The sequence below is a fragment of the Canis lupus genome, chromosome 18, assembly GCF_048164855.1.
Source record: "Canis lupus baileyi chromosome 18, mCanLup2.hap1, whole genome shotgun sequence".
Lineage (NCBI taxonomy): Eukaryota > Metazoa > Chordata > Mammalia > Carnivora > Canidae > Canis > Canis lupus.
In genome coordinates, this window is record NC_132855.1 from 54,214,117 (window position 1) to 54,238,163 (window position 24,047).

The 24,047-nt window shown below is 36.8% G+C and overlaps 1 protein-coding gene across 2 annotated transcripts in view; it reads left to right on the forward strand.

The window, feature by feature from the left end:
- The window catches only part of KLHDC10 (kelch domain containing 10), a 61,959-nt gene that overhangs the window by 11,563 nt on the left and 26,349 nt on the right, over window positions 1-24,047 (forward strand). Inside the window, exon 2 of one of the 2 annotated variants that reach the window (XM_072784559.1) lies at window positions 19,181-19,267. The exons of the other annotated variant lie outside the window; for it this stretch is intronic. Coding sequence (XP_072640660.1) covers window positions 19,181-19,267 — 87 coding nt within the window. The remainder of the gene's footprint in view (window positions 1-19,180; window positions 19,268-24,047) is intronic. 2 annotated transcript variants of the gene reach the window in all.

Below are 24,047 nucleotides of genomic sequence, written 5' to 3' on the forward strand. Positions count from 1 at the left end.
CTAATTAATGTCAGAGTTCAGATTCAGACCAGTCTGTTGGACTTCAAAGCCTATGCTCATCTACTTCTTCTATGTGCCACCACGGTCCTTTGTGTACATATACACAAATGGTCATAGTACTTAGATATACTGAATTGCAATTGTTTGCTTCTCAACTTATCTACTTACTAAGTGTGTGTTCTTTGGGGTACCTGGGTGGCTCGTGGTCGAGCGTCTGCTTTTGGCTCAGGGCGTGATCCCAGGGTCCTGGGATCAAGTCCCACATTGGGCTCCCCGCATGGAGCCTGCTTCTCCCTCTGTCTGTGTCTCTGCCTCTCTGTGTGTGTCTCTCATGAATAAATAAATAAAGTCATTAAAAAAAAAAGTGTGGGTTTCTTAAAGACAAAAATAAGTTTTTTCTTTACCATATTCTACAGAGACTAGAATGCTGTCCAACTTTTAGTAGGCTTTTAGTAAATGTTTATTGACTGAGTAATTATCAACATCTGCAGTTATTCATGCAAGAGACTTATTTTACATTACATAGTCTAAAATCCTTTTTTTTTTAACTAAGGAATTTAGCACATACAATTTCTTTAAAAGATTTTATTTATTTATTAGAGGGAGAGAGTATGCATGAGTTGGGAGGGGAGGGCAGATTCCCCACTGAGGAGGGAGCCTGATGTGGGGCTCGATCCCAGGACCATCAGGAACTGAGCTGAAGGCAGACACTTAACCAACTGAGCCACCCAGGTGCCCTTAGCACATATAATTTTTGTATGGCTTTTCTAAATATTTTTTTTTATCCCAAGTATATTTTATGTTGAATATTATCAGAAATAGTTGTAGCATTCTTCTGTCTGTGCCTTGGTTCTATGCCTTCCTGCCTATTCAGAAAATTTACATTATTATAATTTCTCTGTCCTGTGTCTTCACCCTTTTTCTCTCCATCAAGTCATTCCTATAGTCTTTGAGCTTTAGGTTTTATCTCTTCTAATCTCTCCTTTTCCTTTTATAGCTAGCTTTGTGAAGACATTGGCTAGAGTTGCTGTCTCATCGCCATACCTCCTCATCACCTCTTTGAAGTTGGTTTTGCTAATTTCACAAATGACATCTGTTGTCAAACTAAATGATGTTTTTCAATCACCATCTTACTTGATCTCTCTTCGTTTTATTTTATTAAAGTTTTGTTTGTTTATTTTAGAGAGAGCAAGCATGCAGGCAAGGGGAGGTGGGGTAGAGGGAGAAGGAGAGAGAGGGAGAGAAGCAGGTTCCCTGCTGAGTGGGGCTCACGGGGCTCTATCCCACGACCCTGAGATTATGGCCTGAGCCAAAATCAAGAGTTGGCTGCTTAACCGTCTGAGCCACCCAGGTGCCCTTCTCTTCATTTTAAAACCTCCTTTTTCCTCAGCTTCCGAAATATTGGGTCTAGTTTTCTTTTTTGTGAGTCTAGTCTCTCACACTCAGTCTTCTTTGTCAACTCTTCCTTTTCTCCCGGGCCTTAACGTGAGTTCTCAAGTCTATGCCGCCACCCTTCTTTATTTCAATTTAAATTTTAAGTATTCTCTTCCAAATCTTTGGTTTTCAATTTCTATCCATATGCCAATAAATAAGGCCACTTTGTAACTTCCCCTGCCCAAATCTTTCTTGAGGGCCATATACTTGGTCTCTTGATGTCTCAACTTACATCCTTATACCCCCTCAAGTTCAGCATGTCTGAAACTGAATTTGTGACCTTTCTTTATTCTAATGGTGAAGGGAGCTATTGGACAGTTTTTTTTTTTTAAGATTTTATTTATTCATTCATGAGAGACAGAGAGAGACAGAGACAGAGACAGAGACAGAGAGAGAGGGGGGCAGAGACAAAGGCAGAGGGAGAAGCAGGCTCCATGCAAGGAGCCTGAAGTGGGACTCGATCCCGGGACTCCAGGATCACACCCCGGGGCCAAAGGTGGTGCTAAACTGCCTAGCCACCCAGGCTGCCCTATTGGACAGTTTTAAGCAGGGGAGCGATATGATGTAATTTATATTTTTAAGATGTTTTTATTTAAATTCTAGTTAGTTAAAATACAGTGTAATATTAGTTTCAGGTGATTCAACACTTTTGTACCTCACCCGGTGCTGGTCACAAGTGCCTTCTTTAATCTCCAACCCTTACCTCCCCAATCCCTCCACCTACCTCCCTCTACCATCAGTTTGTTCTCTATAGTTAAGAGTGTTCTTGGTTTGCCCCTCTCTCTTTCTTTTTTCCCCTTTGCTTGTTTGTTTCTTAAATTCCACATATGAGTGAAATCATATGGTATTTGTGTATCCCTGAGTTACTTAATAGCCCAGTGTGCCCTGCGTGTGTGTGTGCACGTGCATACACACACACACACACATACACACACACGACACTGGGATATTACTCAGCCATAACAAAAAGAATGAAACCTTGGCATTTGCAGCAACATGGATGGAGCTAGACAGTATTAGGCTAAGCAAAACTTAAGTCAATGACAGACATTCTTTTAAAGATTTGTTTATTGATTTGAGAGAGACTGCACATGGATGTGCACAAGTGAGGGGAGGGACAGAGGGAAAGAATCTCCGGTAGACTCCCCACTAAGCATGGAGCCCAACAAGGGGCTCATCTCACGAATTTGAGATCACAACCTGAGCTGAAATCAAGAACCAGATGCTAAACCAACTGAGCCAGCCCAGTGATTTACATTTTTTTAAAGCTCTTTTTTTACCTACTGGATGGAGAATGGAGTATGAGAATCGGTAGAAGTGAAGCATAAAAGCCATTTGGAAGACTTGCTGTAGTCTTCTCAAAGGATGATGGCAGTCTGGACTAGAGTACAGTGGTATAGGTGGTGAGAAGTGATTTAATATGAGACGTATTTTGAAAGTAGCATTAACAGAGTTTATTGTGAGGTATGAAGGAAAGAGAGGAATCAAGATGACTCATATGCTTTTGTCTTAAGTAATTGGATGGATAATGGTGTCATGAAATGAGATGGGACACACTGGAAGGAGAAGGATTGTGGAGGTAAATCTAGAGTTCTGTTTTGATTATGTTAAGCATAAGACGCCTACTTGACCTCCAAGTGAGGATATAGGGTGACAATCTTCATATATAAATTAAACTCAAGGAAAGGTAGTGGCTCAAAATGCAAGTTTTGGAATTATTAGCATACAGATGGTATTTAAAAGCCTCTGGGCTGGATGAGATCACCAAGGAGGATTAAAGAAAAATAAGGGCAGAAGACTGTGACTTGAAGGTGAGAGGGAAAGGAGAAGCAAGCAAAGGAGGTCAATAAATTAAGAGGAAAACCAGGACTACTTGATTTCACAGAAGACAAGAGAAGAGAGTGTTTCCAGAAGGAGGCAGAGGTCACCTTGTCCAAGACTCTAAAATGGTTGACTCTGTAATACTATTACTACAGTACTATAGTTTTTATTGTTGGTAGAGTAGGCTTTTGTGGGCTGGCCTAGGGACCTATTAACTAGAACATGGAAAAAAAATGCTCAGTTTCATACCACAAACTGGCATATAAATTTAGAATGTTGAAATGCAGCCTAACTTTTAATAGCCTCTATACTTTTTAAGAAGCACTTTGTTTTTTTCTCCCTAAACTATTTTTAAGGCCTTTTTAAAAGAAGTCTTTAGTGGTTTTGAACCCTCAGATCATTAGACTGTTACTAGTTATCTATACAGGGCAAGCTTGTAGAACACATAAAATTTATGTTCAGCTAAATATGTAAAGATGATTTCCTGTTATTGAACTCATCCCATCCTATCCCCTCATATTTTTCATGAATTTTTTAACTGAAGAACTCTACATAAATATGGTAAAATCAAATAGTATACAAAGGGGACAAAGTGTCCCTTCTGCCCTAGATCCCTATTTCCCTAGACTCTCCCCAGAAGTATCATCTGTTAGTATTTCTGGTGTATCTTTCCAGAAATAGAGTTTGCATATATATGCATACAGATGCATGTTATCTTTATTTTTAAGCAATTAGAGTACAACATAAAGTATTCTTTCTGCACCTATCCTTTTTTTTTTTTAAACTAAAAATGTATTTTGGGAATAGTTCTGTGTTACCATATTTAGATTGATCTGATTCTTCTTCACGGCTGAAAGTATTGTGTTATATGGATGAACAATAATATACCATCCATTGAATAGATACCTAGATTGCTCCTGGTCTTCCACTATTTGAAAACATTGCTGCATTGCCTAGTGATAAATATTGCCAACTTGCCCATTTAGTGTCTTTTTAAAAACTTTCTTCAAATTACCCCATTAAAAACTCGCACTTGTATTTATCCCTGTATTTTTACTCAGTTTCCCATCCACCTTGTTTGTGAGTCTTTATGTTTTATCCCCATAATAATACTATTAGCCAGGAACTTTTATAAACCTAACCCAGTGAAGAATAAGTACTATTGATGTTCCCTTTTTACAGAGAAGGAAGCTAAGGCCCAGAGTGAAAATCTTGTCTAAGGCCATTAGTAGCAAGGGACAGAGCTTAGATTTGGAACAGGCAGTGTGGTTCTAAAGTCCATGCTTGTAACCCTGTGCTGTGTTCCTTGCTGCCTATTCTCCTCAGTTATAGCCTTCACTGCTTAAACTGTACTATACTAATAATGTTTTTGTCCTTTCTAGTCTCCTCTCCTATTCTACTCTATATACTGAAACAATATTAATCTTCCTAAAGCACAACTATGGTTATTTGGGGTGTGTTTCTCAGATCAGAATCTTTCAGTGGCTTCTTGCTGCATTTAGAATTCAACCTATGTTCTTCCTTTTCATATTCACTATACTGTCAGTGAATTTACTCCAAGGTTTATCTAAGATACTACCGAGCATTGAGTTGTTTATAAGACTAGGTAATGAAATTAGAAGTGTGATGACTCGCAAAAAAATGAGATAAATAGTCTTTGGAGTTGAATGGTGCTTTTCTTTGAGTTATTTCCCTTTTTACCCACAGTAGCTCCTGCCATATGGTTTCATCAACAAACTGTCAACTCAATGAATTTGAATCAGTTGTGTAATTGATCAGAAAATGCCAACCACAAGCATCGTGGTGTCACATAAGACAAATTCCTTAAAACACACAAACACACAAACCTCATGCAGGAATATGGAATTTCTTTCTTTCTTTTCGTTCTTTCTTATTTATTTATTTGTTTGTTTATTTATTTTCAGGATGCCTGGGTGGCTCAGTGGTTGAGAGCCTGCCTTCGGCTCAGGGCATGATCCTGGGGTCCAGGGATTGAGTCCCACATCAGGCTCCTGACTCAGGGAGCCTGCTTCTCCCTCTGCCTATGTCTCTGCCTCTCTGTGTCTCTCATGAATAAATTCATACAATCTTATTTATTTTTATTTTAAAAATTATTTTCAAGAGAAATAGAGAACAGGGGGAGGGGGAGAGGGAGAGGGAGAGAGAATCTCAAGCAGACTCCCCACTGAGCATGGAGCTGAATGTGGGGCTCCATCCAAGGACCCTGAGATCACGATCTGGACCAAAACCAAGAGTTGGCCACTTAACTGACAAAGCTACCCAAACATTCCAGGAATATGGAATTTTTCAAGTGCACTCCAGACTGAGTACTTTAGAAAGAAGTAACATATTTAGTTTTAAATACACATACATATATAAAACTAAACATTGAGAAAACCATTTGGGAAGAAAAATAACTTTTTAAAGCTACATAAAATTTTTTATGTTCAATTTTGATTTTAAATATGAAACTTAAACTGCATTTATGGAAAAAATGCTACAATGGAAATGTTCTTGTGAAATGGTATCTTTTGAAATTTTTATTTCTGAGTAAAGAATAGCTGAGTTTTTTTAGAATAGCTGTTATTTTTTAATATAATGCTTCATGCAGGTATCTTACTAGCAGTCATGTCTACTTTGGCTGTATTCATATCTGATATTTTTTACTTTTGCATTTAAGTTTTTCTTATTGCTTGTCTACTTGCTACATAACAGGATTGTTACCAATGTTTCAAAATAACTTGATTTTAACTATTAAGCTTTTAAAAACAGGTTTTTTTTTTTTTTTAATTTTTATTTATTTATGATAGTCACAGAGAGAAAGAGAGAGAGAGGCAGAGACACAGGCAGAGGGAGAAGCAGGCTCCATGCACCGGGAGCCCGATGTGGGACTCGATCCCGGGTCTCCAGGATTGCGCCCTGGGCCAAAGGCAAGCGCCAAACCGCTGCGCCACCCAGGGATCCCCTTAAAAACAGGTTTTAAAATAATTTATTTTAGAGAGAGAGAGAGAGTGCACGTATGTTTGAGCAGGGAGGAACAGAAGGAGAATCCCAGGCAGACTCCATGCTCAGCATGGAGCCTGACATGGGGCTTCATCTCATGACCCTGAGATCATGACGAGCTGAAATCAAGAGTCGGTCACCCAACTGGCTGAGCCTCCCAGGTTCCCCTAAAAACAGTTTTAGATTAGGTAGCAGACATTAGAAATTTGCTATTTCATGAATATTTTGTTGCTTTTTTGCCAGATTTGATCCAACACAAGCTTTTATTGCCCTTGGTCATGTCTAGGTATTTTCTTTGAATACATTGCACTTGCCAACAGAAAATGATGACCTGAGAGAAGGGAAAGTGAGTTCATGAAGAACAGTTGTGTCTTCACTTTAAAATTGATTACTTTTCTAATTGTAATCAGGAAACAGAATCAAGTAATAAGTGATATTTCTAGATATGGTCATTTAACGATTAGAATATGCAAATTTCCTTCTGCTTGGTTCCTTAGTTTCACTTGCAGAAATAGGGAGGGTTTTGTGTCTCTAAAGAGCTGCCTATCTTTGGTGCTCCTTAAAGGAGGGAGGTTGCAAAATTTTAGTTCATCAGGCATTATCAGAGTGTATTGATTTAAAAAATCTGTTTTTTATATTTAGTCTCTTGTATCTACACTCACCCAATACATAGTCTTTCTCTCTCTCCCTCAAGGATGTTTTTAGGAAGAGAGATCATACTCTGTTAGAGTGTAGGAAACCCAGAAAACACCAAGTCATGTACTCTGACTCTGGATTATTACTGTACATCTTTATTTTAGTATATTAGGATTCGAATATTTAGTTAGAAAGTAAGCTGATTTTTTTTTTTTTTTAAGATTTTATTTATTTATTCGTGAGAGACACAGGCAGAGACATAGGCAGAGGGACACCAGGCTCCTTGCAAGGAGCCCAGTATGAAACTTGATCCTGGGACTGAGGGATCACCACCTGAGCTGAAGGCAGATGCTCAACCGCTGAGCTACCCAGGCATTCCATGATAAAGTTATTTCTAGGGTTGTATGATGTATGCCATATTCATTTTTATTTTTTAATTAATTATTTATTTAATTTAAATTCCAGTTAGTTGACATGTTAGTTAGTTGACAGTTCAGTATTGGTTTCAGCTCATTTTTTAAATTTAAATTTAAATTTTAAAAAAATATTTTATTTTATATTATTTTATTTTATTTTATTTATTCATGAGCCATACACAGAGAGAGGTGGAAGCAGGCTCCATGCAGGGAGCCCAATGTGGGACTCAATCCCAGAACTCCAGGATCACGCCCTGAGCTAAAGGCAGATGCTCAACCACTGAGCTACCCAGGGGTCACCCCCCAAAAAAGTTTTATTTTATTTTATTTATTTATTTTTTAATTTTTATTTATTTATGATAGTCACACAGAGAGAGAGGGAGAAGCAGAGACACAGGCAGAGAGAGAAGCAGGCTCCATGCACTGGGAGCCCGACGTGGGATTTGATCCCAGGTCTCCAGGATCGCGCCCTGGGCCAAAGGCAAGCGCCAAACCGCTGCGCCACCCAGGGATCCCCCAAAAAAGTTTTAAAATTAACTTTTTACTTTTCCCCCTCTTCTAAAACTCTTTAGAACCATAAAATATTAAAATTGAAAAAGACCTTAAAAATTATTTTACCTTATCTTCTATCTAGTATGGGAATCCTTCCCACAATAGCTTTAATCTTTTTTTTTTTTAATCTCTATTTTAATTTTGTTTAAAAAGTATCTATGCATAAGTTAGGGACTTGAACTCATGACTCCAAGATCAGAAGTCACATGCTTTACTGACTGAGCCAGCCAGGTGCTCCTAAATCTCTATTTTATTTTATTTATTTATTTTTTTTTATTTTTATTTATTCATGATAGTCACAGAGAGAGAGAGGCAGAGACACAGGCAGAGGCAGGCTCCATGCACCGGGAGTCTGATGTGGGATTCGATCCCGGGTCTCCAGGATCGCGCCCTGGGCCAAAGGCAGGCGCTAAACCGCTGCGCCACCCAGGGATCCCCTAAATCTCTATTTTAAAGAGGCCTACTAAAAAAAAAACAAAAACAAAAATAAAAAAATAAATAAAGAGGCCTACTTATTTTGACCTTTAGATTGATGGGCTGCCCATTATATTGTGCAGAAGGCTGTCAGATTGTTTGTTGAGTAATTATTACAAAGACTTGCCTTAAATTCAGCAGATTTTATGACTTTCTGCCAGTTGTGTCTTCTTGTAGAATATGGAATAAATCTATTCCTTCTTCCATTTAACCAGCCTTTGGAAAATATTTATAACATTCTGGGTCGGAATTCTTTTTTACTTCATAACCTGAGGTTCATCAATTCATGAATATGTGGCTAGTCTTTAGGGAATTCTATCTTATATAAAATTTTGAGTATATAGGCATTTTTCTGGGAAAAACGGGAAGAGAGCCAATAATTTTATTAGCCTCAATAGAACCTGATTCCCCACCAAAATTAATGTGCCAGACCTACCTAGATGGACCTGGTAATTTGACTTTTGGTTTTGTTTTTATTTTTATTGTTTTTAATAAGTTTGCAATGAGCCAGCTAGTCCAACATTTCAGGAACTATTGCTCTAGTTAATTTCCAAGACTCTTGGAGCATTTCTGATTCCATTGAGAGTTGTAGAATTTTTAGAGCTTTAGAGACCATCTAGTATGCATATAGTTTATGGTATATTTATAGTTAATTCTTTCTATCAAAAGATTAAGCTGATCCAAAAGGGTGAGGTTTTTATTTTAAAATTTATTTCAAAGTCTTGGCAGCCATTCATAAACATTAAGAATGTGGTGCTATTTTAAATCAGAAGTGTTCCGAAGATTTTTTTGGTAAATTTAATATTTTAATCTAGCACAAATCTAGGTTTATGAATTAGGCTTTTTCTTTTTTCTTAAGATTTTATTTATTTATTCATGACAGAGAGAAAGAGAGAGACAGAGAGAGACAGGCAGAGGGAGAAGCAGGCTCCCTGCCAGGAACCCAACGTGGGACTGGATCCCAGGTCTCCAGGATCATGCCCTGGCTGAAGGTGGCGCTAAACCTCTGAACCACCAGGGCTGCCCTGAATTAGGCTTTTTTATTAATTTTTAATCTGTAAAGTTTTTAGCCCTATCTTGTTTTAACTTCCTTCCTTCCTTCCTTCCTTCCTTCCTTCCTTCCTTCCTTCCTTCCCTTTTTTTTTTTTTTTTTTAAGTTTTTATTTATTTATCCATGAGAGACACAGAGAGGCAGAGACTCAGGCAGAGGGAGAAGCAGTCTCCTCACAGGAAGCTCGATGTGGGACTTGATCCCCAGACTGGGTCACTCCCTGAGCCAAAGGCAGATGCTCAACCACTGAGCTACCCAGGCATTCCCCTTTTTTTTTCTTTTAAAGATTTTATTTATTTATTTATTTGAGAGAAAGAAAGAGAACACAAGCATGAACAGGGAGAGGGGCAAAGGAAGAGGGAGAAGCAGGTTTCCCGCTGAGCAGAGAGCCCGAAATGGGGCTCCATCCCAGGACCCCGGGATCATGACCTGAGCCAAAGGCAGACACTCAACTGACTAGCCATCCAGGTGCCCCATTTTTACTATTTCTAAGGAAGGACAGTATGGCTTAGCATTCAGTCTTTAATGAATACTGGTTTTAATATCCCATCTAGCTTTTGGAACAGTTTGAGCCTTGTACAACTCCTCCTGTGCCTGCCTGCCTTCCCCAAAGACAAAACTCCTTAACCAAAGGCTTTTTTCTTTTCTTCAGTAATGCTTGAATAACTATTTTTTTTAATTTTATTTATTTATTCATGAGAGACAGTGAGAGAGGCAGAGACACAGGCAGAGGGAGCAGCAGGCTCCATGCAGGGAGCCCGATGTGGGACTTGATCCCGGGTCTCCAGGACCACATCCTGGGCTAAAGGCAGCGCTAAACCACTGAGCCACCCGGGCTCCCATGCTTGAATAACTAATAGCATAAACCAAATGACAAAGAGGTTTGAAAAGATCTTTCAATGTCCTGTGATTACTCCACTTTTATAGAAGCCTATGCATGATAGGCCTACTTTTTGCTGCAAATGTCAGCAAAGAGTAAAGTCAGAAGAAACAAGAGACTAATGTGAGGAAAAAAAAAAAAGAAAAATGAAGTGCGGCCGGGGAGATGAACATGTTTTAATGAACAACAGAAATGTCGAGCAACAGAGATAGCAAGAACCAGCATTTTCATTCACTTACCATTTATTCCTCTCTTAGTGTCAAAAATAACTGAGTTGGTTTATAAACAGAAATATAGATGAAAACAGAATGTTTTAAATAAATAGGGGCACCCAGCTGCCTTAGTTGATAAAATGTATGACTCTTCGATCTTGGGGTCCAGAATTCAAGCCCCACGTGGAGTGTAGAGATTACTTAAATAAATAAAACTTAAAATATCTTAGGGGTACCTGGGTGGCTGAGTGGGTTAATGAGCCCAGGGTCCTGGGATTGAGCCCTATGTTGGTCTCCCTGCTCAGTGGGGAGTCTGCTTCCTCTCCTGCTTCCCCTCCAGCTCAGGCACGCGCTCTCTTTCTCTTTCTCTAAAATGAATAAATAAATCTTAAAAAACAAAAACCTTAGAAGAAAAATAATGTTTTAAAAAATAAATAAGTAAATGGTATAGTTAAAACAGGCAATATAACATATCTGATAGCTGAGGGACATATAGGTGCTTTTGCCTCAATACTGTGACTCCCTGGAATACCTGGGTGGCACAGTCTGTAGAACATTTGACTCTTGATCTCAGGGTCATGAGTTTGGGCCCCACTTTGAATGTAGGGATTACTTAAATAAATAAAACTTAAAAAAAAAATTAAAAAAAAAAGTTTAAGGACGCCTGGGTGGCTCAGCGGTTAAGCATCTGCCTTCGGCTTAGGTCGTGATCCCAGAGACCCAGGATGGAGTCCCACATTGGGCCCCCTGCATGGAACCAGCTTCTCCCTCTGCCTATGTCTCTGCCTCCCTCTCTCTGTGTCTCTCATGAATAAATAAATAAAATCTTTTTAAAAATGTTTAAAGAGTGATTTGGATCTAAACTGTATGGATTTGAATCCCAGATTTTTCATTTGCTTAGCTAAGTGACCTTGGGAAAATTACTTAATCTGTCTTTGTTTCCTTATCTGTAATTGGGAATCATAGTATTACCTACCTCAAAGAGTTGTGGTGAAGATTAAGTGAGTTCTTTTTTTTTAAAGATTTTATTTATTTATTTGAGAAATAGAGCATGAGAGGGCACAAGCAGGGGGAGGAGCAAGGGAGAGAGAGAATCAGATTCCCTGCTGAGAAGAGAGCCTGATGTGAGGCTCAATTCCAGGACCCTGGGATCATGACCTGACCCAAAGGCAGATGCTTAACAAACTGAGCCACCCAGGCACCCTGATTAAATGAGTTCTTAGAACGGTATTGTTATTAAGGGAATGCACTTCTTTATATATATGTATGTATATATAAAGCCATAACAGTACAATGTAGCACTCTATATTTTAGTTTGTATTGATTTATATACCACTTTGTTTCAAAAAGGATTTGAGACAGAACTAAAGCCTCCTAAAGAATACTATATATTCAACCAACACAACCGAATTAAGGTAGGGTTCAGATCTTCTTGCTTTGAATAGCAAAAGGCAGAAACTTAAAGATGAGTGTGTTTAAGTGCTGGGAATAGATACTCAATAATTCTCATAAGTGTAAAAGAAAGTGATTTACTTAATAAGTGGGTCACCACTAGCCCAAAGTGTGCCATTGTGCACATTATTTAAAAACACCTCTTCTAGGCATACTTGGCTGGCTTGGTTGGTGGAGCATGTGACTCTTAATCTTGGAGTTGTGAGTTCAAGCCCCGCATTGGGCATAGAGATTACTTAAATATTAAAAAAAAAACTTTAAATAAATGAATAAATAAATAAAAATGTCTCTTCTGGGTAAACATAGCCCTGTGGGTGCACTGGGGAGTAGAGTGCAGACTGGATTTTAGCCCCACTTAGCCCTTTGGCATGGAGTGCTTGGAAAGTGAGCAATCTACACAACTGTGCATCGATTCTGAATACAGTATTAATTTGCTTCTCTTTTGAAACAGCACTGAATTCTATAAAGCAATAGGACCATACCATGTGGCATAGCCACCTAAATCAGAATTTTTAGATCATGTTGGGATGCCTGGGTGGCTCAGCAGTTGGGCGCCTGCCTTCGGCTCAGGTCATAATCCCAGGATTCGGGATTGAGTCCTGCATCAGGCTCCCTGCAAGGAGCCTGCTTCTCCCTCTGCCTGTCTCTGCCTCTCAGTCTTGTGTCTCTCATGAATAAATAAATAAATCTTTAAAAAAAAAAAAAAGAATTTTCAGATCATGTTAAATAGTTCTATCTTTAAAAATATAATTCTTTCAGATATATCATTTTGAGGGTAATCTGTCCCATGTCAAGTTTTTTCATTAAAAAGTTTTTATACTTCAAGATACTGTAGATTCACATGCAGTTGTAAGAAATAATACAGAATGCTCCACATACCCTTCATCTAGTTTCCCCAAATGATAACATCTTGTTTCTAATGTATGATAACACAGCCGAGAAGTGACATTGATACCACCCACTGACCTTACTGATTTCATTAGTTTTACGCGCATTCATTTGTGTGTACGTTTGTATTGAGATCTGGGTACATCTATCACATGTGTAGATTTGTGTGACCACCTAATTAAGATACAGAACAGATCAATTGCAGTGACTCCTCATGTTATCCTTTTATAGCCACAGCCACCTCCCCGGTAAGCCCCTGGCAACCACTAATCTGTTTTCCATCCTTACAATTTTGTCATTTCAAGAATGTTATATAAATGGAATCCTACAATATGTAACCTTTTTGACATTGACTTTTTTCATTCAGCACAATTCCCTTGGGAGCCATCCAAGTTGTTAACATAGATCAGTAGTTCATTAATATTGAACATTATGCCATGGTATGGATATACCACAATTAAACCACTCATTCATTGGAAGGTGTTTTCCAGATTTTGGCTATTATTGAAGAAGCTACAGTGAACATTTATGTATGGGTTTTTGTGTGAGCATACGTTTCTTTTTTTCCCAGTTTGCTGGGTATTGAATTTTACCAAGTGCCTTTTCTTCATTGATTGAGATGATCATATGGTTTTTCTCTTTATTCTGCTAATGTGATGAGTTGTACTGGTTTTAAATCAGCCTTAAATTCTTGGAATAACATGATGTGATGAGCACTGGGTGTTATACTATGTGTTGGCAAACTGAATTTAAATAAAAAGAATTCTTGGAATAAATTTCACTTGATCATGATGTATTATCCTTTTATATAATTTGATTTTACTTGGTAATATTTTATTTGGAATTTTTGTGCCTGTTTATAAGAGATGTTGACCTGTAGTTATTCTTAATATCATTATCAGATTTTGATATCAAGGTTCTATTAGTCTCATTAAAAAGTTTCTCTGTTCTCTGAAAACATTGTGTAAGATAAGTATTATATCTTCCTTAAACGTTTGGAATGAAGCCATCTAGTTCTCTTAAACTTTTTACACAATACCGAATTTGTATTTTCCTATCAATATCTGAGTTAATCACTTTCTATATCTTTCTTCTGAACAAGGCAAAGACTTTATCATTCTGCTTTTCCTTCTCTCAACCTTATTGCCCTCACAATCATTCCTTCAATACCATCTGACATTGTAGTTTTAAATATTAGTAAACTGGGACACCTGAGTGGCTCAGCGGTTGGGCATCTGCCTTTGGCTCAGGGCGTGATCCCGTGTCTGGGATAGAGTCCCGCATCAGGCTCCCTGAGGGTAGCCTGCTTCACTCTCTGCCTGTGTCTCTGCCTCTCTCTCTCTCTCATTAATAAATAAATAAATCTTAAAAAAATAAATATTAGTAAACTTTTGTATTTTGTTCTTTTCCCAATTAGCACTTAACTTCAAGGCCTTACTGGTTTCTCTCCTTACTCCTTTCTTATACCTTGTTATTGTTTTTGGATTAATTTTTTAAACTCCAGGTATATATCGTTGAGTAATTCTTTCACCAGAAGTCTGAGGGAAACAAAATTTTTGTGTCCTTGTACATTAAAAAATGTCTTAATTTCACACTCACAATTAAAAGTTTTAGTAGATATAGAATGTGGACCATCTGTTGAAAAGACTGTTCTTCCCCATTGAGTAGTCTTGTCACCTTTGTCAAAAGTCAATTGACCATAGATTTTTGGGTTTACCTGTGGACTCTAAATTCTGTTCCATTGATGTATATGTCCATCGTATGCCAGTACTAAACTGTTTTGAGTACTGTATCTTTATAGTAAGTTTTGAAGTCAGGAACTGCGAATCTTCCAATTTAGTTCAAGATTGCTTTGGTTTTCTGGGTTCCTTGAATTTCCATATGAAGTTTACAATTAGCTTGTCTATTTCTGGAAAAAAAGGCAGCTGGAGTTTTGTTAGAGATTGCTTAATTCTTTTAATCTTAACTTTGTGAAATACTTTCTACTTTTCTTCTGTACTGTGTTCTGCTGAGTTTCTTGGCTCCATCTTTCATTGTACTAATTTAGTTTGCTCATTAACTATATCTTTTCAGTTGTTAGGTTTTTTAGTTCAGTGGTCAAAATTTATTTTCTAAGAGTTCCAGTTGATTTCTTTTTAAAATAAATGTATTATTATCTTGCATATCTCTGAGGATATTAGTTATATTGATCTAAGGTCTTACCCCATTTAACCTATCAACTCTCTTTGGGTGTGAGTTGTTCTGTTTGTCACACTCATGCCTCTTTTTCATGTTTGGGTCTTGGTTTTGTGCTCATTCATCTTTATTTGAGAGTCTTTGTTAGCCTTCCTGTGAATGTTATGTCTATTATTGCAGTAGGTCTCCACTGATCGTGGGTAGAGATGAAATGTGCAGTGAGATAGAGTGTACCATTACAAGTCTTTTTTTTTTTAAGATTTTATTTATTTATTCATTAGAGAGAGAGAGAGAAACAGAGACACAAGCAGAGGGAGAAGCAGTCTCCATGAAGGGAGCCCGACGTGGGACTCAATCCCAGGTCTCCAGGATCATGCCCTGGGCTGAAAGCGGCGCTAAACTCCTAAGCCACCGGGGCTGCCCCATTACAAGTCTTCTTTAGTATATCTGTCCCCTCTTCTACCTGGGGATTAATATCCATCCAGGGTTCTGTCTTATCTCTGATCCAATGTTTATACTCATTGTTCCTACCTGTCTTTTTTGATGCCGCTATTCCCATCTGGAAGCAAATACCCCTATTCCATAATGCTTGACCCAAAGAGGTTAATGGGAGACAGGCTGATTTGCTTTGTAACTTCTGTGCCACCCCCCAATCTGTAAACTCTCTAAGTTTTAGTTCTTCTTGCTATTTTTTGCCTTTGGGCTTATTTTACTGTAAGGGCTGCTCTGACCATTTGCAGTAGCCCTCTACTCTGGGTGTATAGGACCGTGTTTTTTGTGTTTCAGTGATTCCTCATAGCATTAGTCCACTAAAGACATTTCTTGCTTTCTTTTGATTATAGATTTTTTTTTTTAATGGCTTCTGTGTTATTTGCTAGGCTTTGGGGAAAGGGGAGTGTGCTCAGCCTACCACTCTATTATATTTCAGTCAATGCTTATGTCATATTATTAATGAAATAAATTTAGTAGGAAGTAGAAAAAATTTTAAATTAGCAAAAAATAGGGGTGCTAGCCTGGCTCAGTCAGTAGAGCCATGACTCTTGATCTTGGGTTCATGAGTTTGAGCTCTGTGTCGGGCATAGAGATTTCTTTTTAAAAAATTATCAACATTAGCAAAAAATTAAATATTAATATCATTGAAGACATGTTTTTTGTTTTTGTTTTGAAGAGTAGAAGCAATCAAATGAAGGTTGGCAGTTTGAATATATAAAAAAGCTTCAATAAACAAAACTGCAGAACAGGAATATATCTATATGCAATTGGAAACACATATATTTGCTATGTTGCTGGTTTCTGTCTGTTTCTGATCTTTGGGTGAAGGAAGAAAACATGGGTTCTGAAGTCAGTGCCTACTTTTCGTTAATAACCTCTGTAGAGTCAACATTAACCTGCACCTATGACAGACTTATGTTGGTGGTTGACAGAGAAACAGGCCAAAGATGTTTGACAGAGCTCTGAGAAAACATCAAAGGGATTTTTTAAAATTATAATTTTGGTTCAGTAATTTTCAATGTTATTCCCTTAGTATTCTTCTAAATTTGTTTATATTTTTCCATTATAAAATATGTCATGGAATTTTTGGATAATATGAAGGAGACGATAACCCTCAACCCTAATCATAACCACTGCTAACACTTTGGTATATTTCTTTACAGTATTTTTTTAAGCATAGTTTAAAAAAATAAAATAATATGGTATTATTTTTCTTCCAGTCCAAAAGTAATGCTACTCAATGGGAAAGCTTGGAAAATAAAGACCAGCATTAAGGAGAAAAAATCCAAAAATCACTCATAATAACCAACCAAAGATAACCACAATTAAAAATTGATGTATATATCCTTCCTGTATTTTTCATGAATTTTTCAAGCACTTTTTTCTTTATTAATATGGTGTCATACTCTGGTACAATTTTGTACTTGGATTTTTTGTTTGTAATATATTGTGAATGTTTTCTCATGTTAATAAATATTATTGTATATACTTTTTAGTGGTGTGTGGAATATGACCATATTTAAGTATGTTTACTCGGCATACTTAACCATCTCCCTATCATTGGACATTAAAAGTGTTTCTAATTTTTTACCATTATAAATAATATCATAGTGAATATTTTTGTCCATACATCTTTCCATGCATCTGTGATTGTTTCTTTAGGAATAAATTCCTAGAAGTGGAATAGCTGGGTCAAAGGGTATGTACATTTTAACACTTTTGATGCATAAAAATGTCAAATTTTAAGCTAATCACTTGTTATATTCTGTCTTGTATTGCTATCTAATTGTTTTATGTGTCTGTCTTGTCTCCCTAATTAGACTATAAGCTTCTTGAGGGCAAGGGAAGTTTCTTATACATCTTATGTATCCTTTGACAGTATGGTTTACAATGTTGGACTTAGGAGTCATCAACACAAATTGTATTGATTTAAAGCTGTGGTTCTCCAGACTTTTGGATGTCATTAACTTGTAATTTAAAAAATAAATGTATTTTGGGGCTACACATAGGCTTGTAAGTTTTGTTTTTCCAAGAAAGAATAATAAAACCAAAACCAACTACCTATTTCCTAGCACCTTCATCTCATAAAATAAAGCATATTTAATAACAAAAAATTCCTAATCTCTGAACAAAGGACAGGCCTTTACATGGAACATTTTACCTTAAAAAAAAAAAATCACTGCCTTTTCCATTTTTTATTTTTTGTTTGGGACTGGTCAGTCTTCACCTTAGGGCTAGCAGTGGTCTGCGGACCAACATTTGGGCATTGCTGATTTAAAAGACTTAGACAATTAAAAAATAACCCTTTTGCAAAAACAAATAATTCTTCCCCTTGCCAAAGAGTCTGTTTTCTCTACAATAATAAATACATATGCCAAAGAGTCTGTTTTCTCTACAATAATAAATACATATGCAGCAGTAATGCCATTTCATTACACACAATTTGTGTATCTCTATATAAAAGTACTACAGTAAACAAACCAGACCTTGCTGATGAACATCTAAATATATTTTCAATTGCCAAACCCACTTTCTAAGGAACTTAAGACAGGGTAAGTGTGGTGTAGTATAGTGGAAAGAAGGCAGGTTTTAAAGTCAGACAGACTCAGCTTGGATGCTGGGTCAGGCATTAAGTCACTTAATTGTCCTTTGGCTTCCTGACTTGTAAAATTAAGATGATAATATCTTCCTCAAAGTGTTTTTATGGCCACTGTTACAGCAATTACTTCACTGTAATATAGTTATTTGTTTAGACACCTGCCTTCCTCATAAGACCAAAAGCTGTTGAGGGTAGGAGTCCTTCTTGTACTACCCTAGGGCCTAGCCTAGGGCTCATGGCATAGCAGATGCTTAATGAAATGACTGTTGAATCCATACAGGATTGTTGTGAGGATCAACTGAGGTAATATGTGTGGAAGCTCTTTGTAAACTTTAAGCTCTATACAAATGTTATTTGTATTGCCAGTAAAAGCTGTCTTTGGGAGCTATCAAAATTTTGGGAAGAGATAGAATTATCCCATTTAACAGTTCGATAATGTCTTGTATTTTTCTACTATAACAAAATAAGTTTTAATTGGGATTAATATGGAGCTGAATTTCCTTTTTTTCTCTCTCTCCCCCAGTGGAAGCGCCAAGATACTAAATGTTTGCTTTATTTGGTTGTCATCATAACATTTTAATTATAGCATTTTAATCGGCTTATTTCATATTCAAAGAATGGTGCCCATTGCTTTATCCTCTTAACCATATAACTAATAAGAGAATACCAAACCTGGAAGAAAACAGGAGCCCATATTGTGCCAAATTAATTTTAGCCAGAGCTCCTTTTTTGACATTCACTGATTTTTTTAAAATGTCATAATTTCTAATCTGTTTGTAAAGCTACTGGTGAATTTTTGCCACAAGATGGCATTGGTGATTATTGAATGCATGTTCTGTTGAATCAGAATTCTGAAAAATGGTGCACATGTTGTTCATATTCTTTGAGGATGAGTTGAATACCTTCATCACTGCTTATATATTAATTTAATTTTGTTTTGACTTCCAAAACAGGGTTAAATGCTACTTTACATCATTTCTTTCTGTATTCAAGTATTGTTTTGTTTCCTGTTTTTCTGTCTTTATAACTACAGTAACTGTATTATTTGCCATGTGTTGTATGTGTCTGACTTATTGCTGATAATTGTGGTAACAGGTAAGAAGAAAATACGATGGGACCCAGTTAGGAGGCGCTTCATTCAGTCCTGTCCCATCATAAGGATCCCTAACAGGTTTTTGAGAGGTGGGTGATAACTAGCAAGAGATCTGTGCTTCATATGGGTTAAAGGGAACTTTGAATTTTCTAAACTCAAATCTCTGGTTTTTAAAAATTGTCTAAACAGCTAAAATTGGAGTAAGAAAAGTCTAGAACTTAATTTTAAATCTGTGTTTCATATTGACCACTGTTGGAATTGTAATTACAAGTTTTAGGGAGTTAGAATCACTTAATGTGTATTAGGTGGTAGAAATAAATCATCTAACTGAAATCAGTATTATTCTACTATAAATATATGAAAAAGAACTTTGAGTGGGTAATCTATAAAACATGGGTGTGGGAAAGAATTTTTCTAAATACCATTCTGAGGAAGAAATAAAGATTAGTTTATTTGACTGTATAAAACCCCTTATGTCAACAAAACAAAACAAAACAAAAAACACCCTTATGTCAAAAACCATAAATAACAGCAATCTCTCCTTTGTTGTCTGGCCTGCCGTTCCCTTGCAGTGTATTCAATAAACTTAAAAAAAAAAAAAAAAAAACAAAACATAAAAAACAAGATAAATTTTAAAAAGGGAAATATTTGTAACAAATGGTTACTATCATGAATATATAAAGAGCTCTTATAAATCAATAGTTTAAAAGCAAATGCCCACTAGAGAAATAGGTAAAAAGACATGAATAATCAATTCATAAAAAGGAAAAGTCAATAAACATGAACAAATATTTCTTTTCACAGTTATATAAACATGACAACTAAAATAAGATATCATTTTCATCTGTGAGGTTGGCTAAAGACTAAAAATAAGAATACCAAGTGTGGACAAGAATATGGTGATATGAAGCTCATACACTGAGGGAAGTGTAAATTTAACACAGCGTATCTGGATTTAATTTGGCAATATGATGTAGAAAGCCTTAAAAATGTTGACATCCTTTGGCCTAGTAATTCTTACTCTTAGAAATGTTGCATTCCTTCTATTTCTTATTTTTTTCCACCAAAACATACTCCATACCAAAAAAAAAAATATATTTTTCTAGATATAACAAATTGTCAGACAAGCATGCTTAATGTGGTGATTTAGACTTTATTAAATTATTTTTAACCCGCTATATCTAATTTTGACTGAAGATTATTTAAAAAAAAGTCTTGCAGCTGCTATAGATGTTTCTATATCTAGTACCGAATCTATTTTTGACAGCCATGTTCCACAGCGTAGAAAGAATAAAATCTAGACTAAATGGGTCAAGATAAGATACTTAGGGTGATATGTTATCCTTAATAAATAATAATTTTCTTGATACAAATTAAGATCTAGTTTTAGCATTATATGACAAGGACCACTGTGCATATGTGGCCATGCAGGCACATCTATAATATTTTTTTTCTACTTATAAACTAAGATGCTAAAAAAAAAAAAAATAAATAAATAAACTAAGATGCTAATTTATTAATTTACAATGAGAAAGCTAACTTGGGCTAACTAAATTTAATTACAATTAAGACATTTATAAATTAGGGTATAGAACTTAATACCAGTTTTGTACAACTATAAATATTTAAAAAAAAAACACCCAAAGTAGTGAAATAACCATATATCTGGTGAGATTTTATTTTCTTTGGAGTATTCTTTTTTTCAATTTTTTAATTATGGAAAAAAGCTTAGCGCAGGTAAGTCGGACACCATGGATTATTTTGTTGTAAGCCCTAACCTGCCTCCAACAATGGCTGAGGAAGGTGGCTTCTGCCAGTGCTGAGGGAGGCGGGAGTAAACCCAGCATCACCATCATCAGCCACCAGTGACTGCCTCTCCGTCAGTGGTCTTGTCTTAGTTCTCGCCTTCTTTGACCTGTTTGTAGTGTTTGATGCTGTTGACCACCTGCACCTTCTTAAATTTCCCTCTTCTTTTAGGTTACTTCACTGTACAATCTTAGATGTTTTCTTCTTCTCTTTGATTGTTCATTCTGTTTCCTTCACTAGCTTCTTTCTTCCTCCCCACTAGAGGTGGGTACCGCTCCAGCGTTCTGTCCTCCTCTCCATTATCTCTCTCCTTTGGTTCTCTCATCAGCCTTCACAGACTTAATTCTCTTCGTTCGTTCGTTCATTCTTTCATTCTTTTAATATTTCTTGATTGCCTCCTGTGTAACAGGCAGTGTACTAGCTCAGTATCTAGATAATAGAGGATCAGATAAAGAAACAATTACAGAAATTAACCTGAGTGTAATTCTTTGTGATAAGTGTCCTATGAGGTAGTATGGTATGAAATTACACAGAAGAGGTACCTGACTCCACTTGTGGGGAGCATAGAGAAGAGTGGCCATCAGGATGACTTCAGAAGAGATGTACTTAAAGGCTGAGTAGGTGTTAATGAGCAAAAGAGGGTTAGAACATCTCTAATCATGGGGATCACATAGCTTAAATATAGGGAGTTAGGCAAAACAGAGCCTAGTCTCTCAGAGAACTATAGGGAGTTCAGCATAGTGGGAAAGAGTATGGAGAAAAGAAGCTGGAGAAAGCCAGATTAAGTGGGATGCCACCCAACAGGAGTTTTCAGAATCCTTTTGTTTTTTTAACAATTGATTTTACTGAAAGACCAATTATGAGGTTATTACAGTTATCAAGGTGAGAAATGATGGAGGCTGCAGCGAAGATAGCTGTATTAGAAGCAGAGAGTAGGGAATTAATTTGATATATAAGGAAGAAGAATCTGATGAGACTTGATTGGTTTAACTAACATTGAAGAGGAGCTCTTTGTGTGGACCTTTGTGCTCTTTGTATGTGTTATATAGGTGGGTAGTGGGGTAGATTTGAGAGAAAAGATGATAAATTCAGTTTATGATCTCCCCAAACCAATAATAATGCATTCTTGACCCCTTAGTTTAAGAGTTATTTCCAGGGAAAGCTCCTTGGAAGGCCTATCTCTGTTCTGATGACACCCTCAGGGTACCTCCCTGTATTATATCACTTATCACATAGAATTATAGTCATTTGTTTCCTTGTCCATGCCTGCCATTAGACTGTAAGCTCTGTAAGGGCAGGGATAGTGGGACAGTGCCTTTCATTTCATTTCCAGTCATAGTACAGTGCATGTGGTAGGTATATCATTTGTATTATAGTCCAATTGAATTATTAAGAAGGCCACTGTCAGGGAATAGGATGGCACTAAAATTTTTGTACATCCTCAACTTCTCTCTGGTGGTGTGACAGTAACTAATGGGTTGTTGAGAATACAAAAATACTTTTGTTTATTGTTTTCTTAGATAAAAAAAAAAAACCTATACTTTTGAAATTGCTACTTTCAAGTCTCTCATTTTGGGAATCCTATATATTACCTCTGTTTATTCTGATTTAACAGTTTCAAAGGGCTTGTTTTCTGTCACTGGATTCCTTCACTAGATGCTGCATTTTCTCTGAAAGATCTCTCTATCAATTAAAAGTGTGGTGTGAAAACAGTACTGGTGTAATAAAAACAATGGGTTTTCATTACAAAATGATGGCCTAAACATACCCATTTACCTTTCTATGTTTCTTAATACCATTGCAAAAGAAAAGGCAGACATAAGAAAAAGAACAAATCATAATTGTACAATAGGAAGGCTTTGAACCCAGATTATCTATGTCTGAATCCAGGCTCTAACATTTACCAACTATGTGACTTTGGGCAAGTTTCTTACTCTTTTTTTTTTTTTTAATTTTTGTCTTCAATTTCCTCATCTGTAAAATAAGGATGATGATAGTAGTACCTACCTCATAGGGTTATTGTGAAGATCAAGAGATATTATGTACAAAGCACTTGAGTTTTTACGTTTACCCAGTGTTGAGTTAATCTTAGCTGCTTTCATTTATTATTTTATAATACCAGAAAGTCTAAGGAATTTTAGGGTAATAGAAAGCAGTTGGAATTATATTGATTGAGAAATCAGAACAGAATAAAATGCAACCCAAAATAGGTGCTCCTGCTGCATGCTGGAAGTCAGAGAATTCTTAGTAGGGCCTCTTTCCTGAAACTCCAAGCCCAGCATCAGCAAGTGTGGGAGTAGGGAGCAAGTATAGGAAAAATGGAACATCAAGGCAAATAATTAGGGGACTTTTGCCAAAACAGTTCCCCTCTCTCTTTTCATATAAATAGCTCTGGCAACAGCGTTCATTCCTAGGATAAAGAAAGCTATGAGGACAGCTCCTCAGGCAGAGTTAGAGGATTTACTTTGGGGGAGGTTGAGCAGGCAATGTTCCTATGCTATGGACTGGGATTAGAGAGAGAGAGTGGAGATACAAAGCAGAGTTTGGGATGAGGAAGGTGGAATAGGGGCAGGAAAAGAAAGGGAGCTCCATCAAGGTGTGACGTGCATTACAGGACTGTACCACAAAAATACGACCTTTCTCATCTGGCAGTACTAAGGCAAAGCTACTTACCTCTTCTTTACTTCTAAAGGGCAACTCGTCTGTCAGTGTACCATTTACCTGCAGAGGCCCACAGTGAGAGAGACCTCCCATTTGGAGGTTTGTAGACAGAGTAATTCAATAGTTGAGGAAACCATGTCTCTTGCAATTACTAACCAAGTAGTCCTTCATTTATTAATATAAGTGGGTGATCCAGACCCATCAGACATTGGAGGGAGATTAAACTTGAAAGAGTATAACTAAGATGAACAAATGAAATAGCTGACTTGGTGGAAACAGAGATAATGAGGAGGCAGAATGGAACTTTAGGAAGTTCTGATCATAAGAGGTTTCCTCAGAGTCAAGAGTGAATAGGGTCCATAAATAAAAAAACAGCTACTGTGGAGAAAAATGAATGATTAA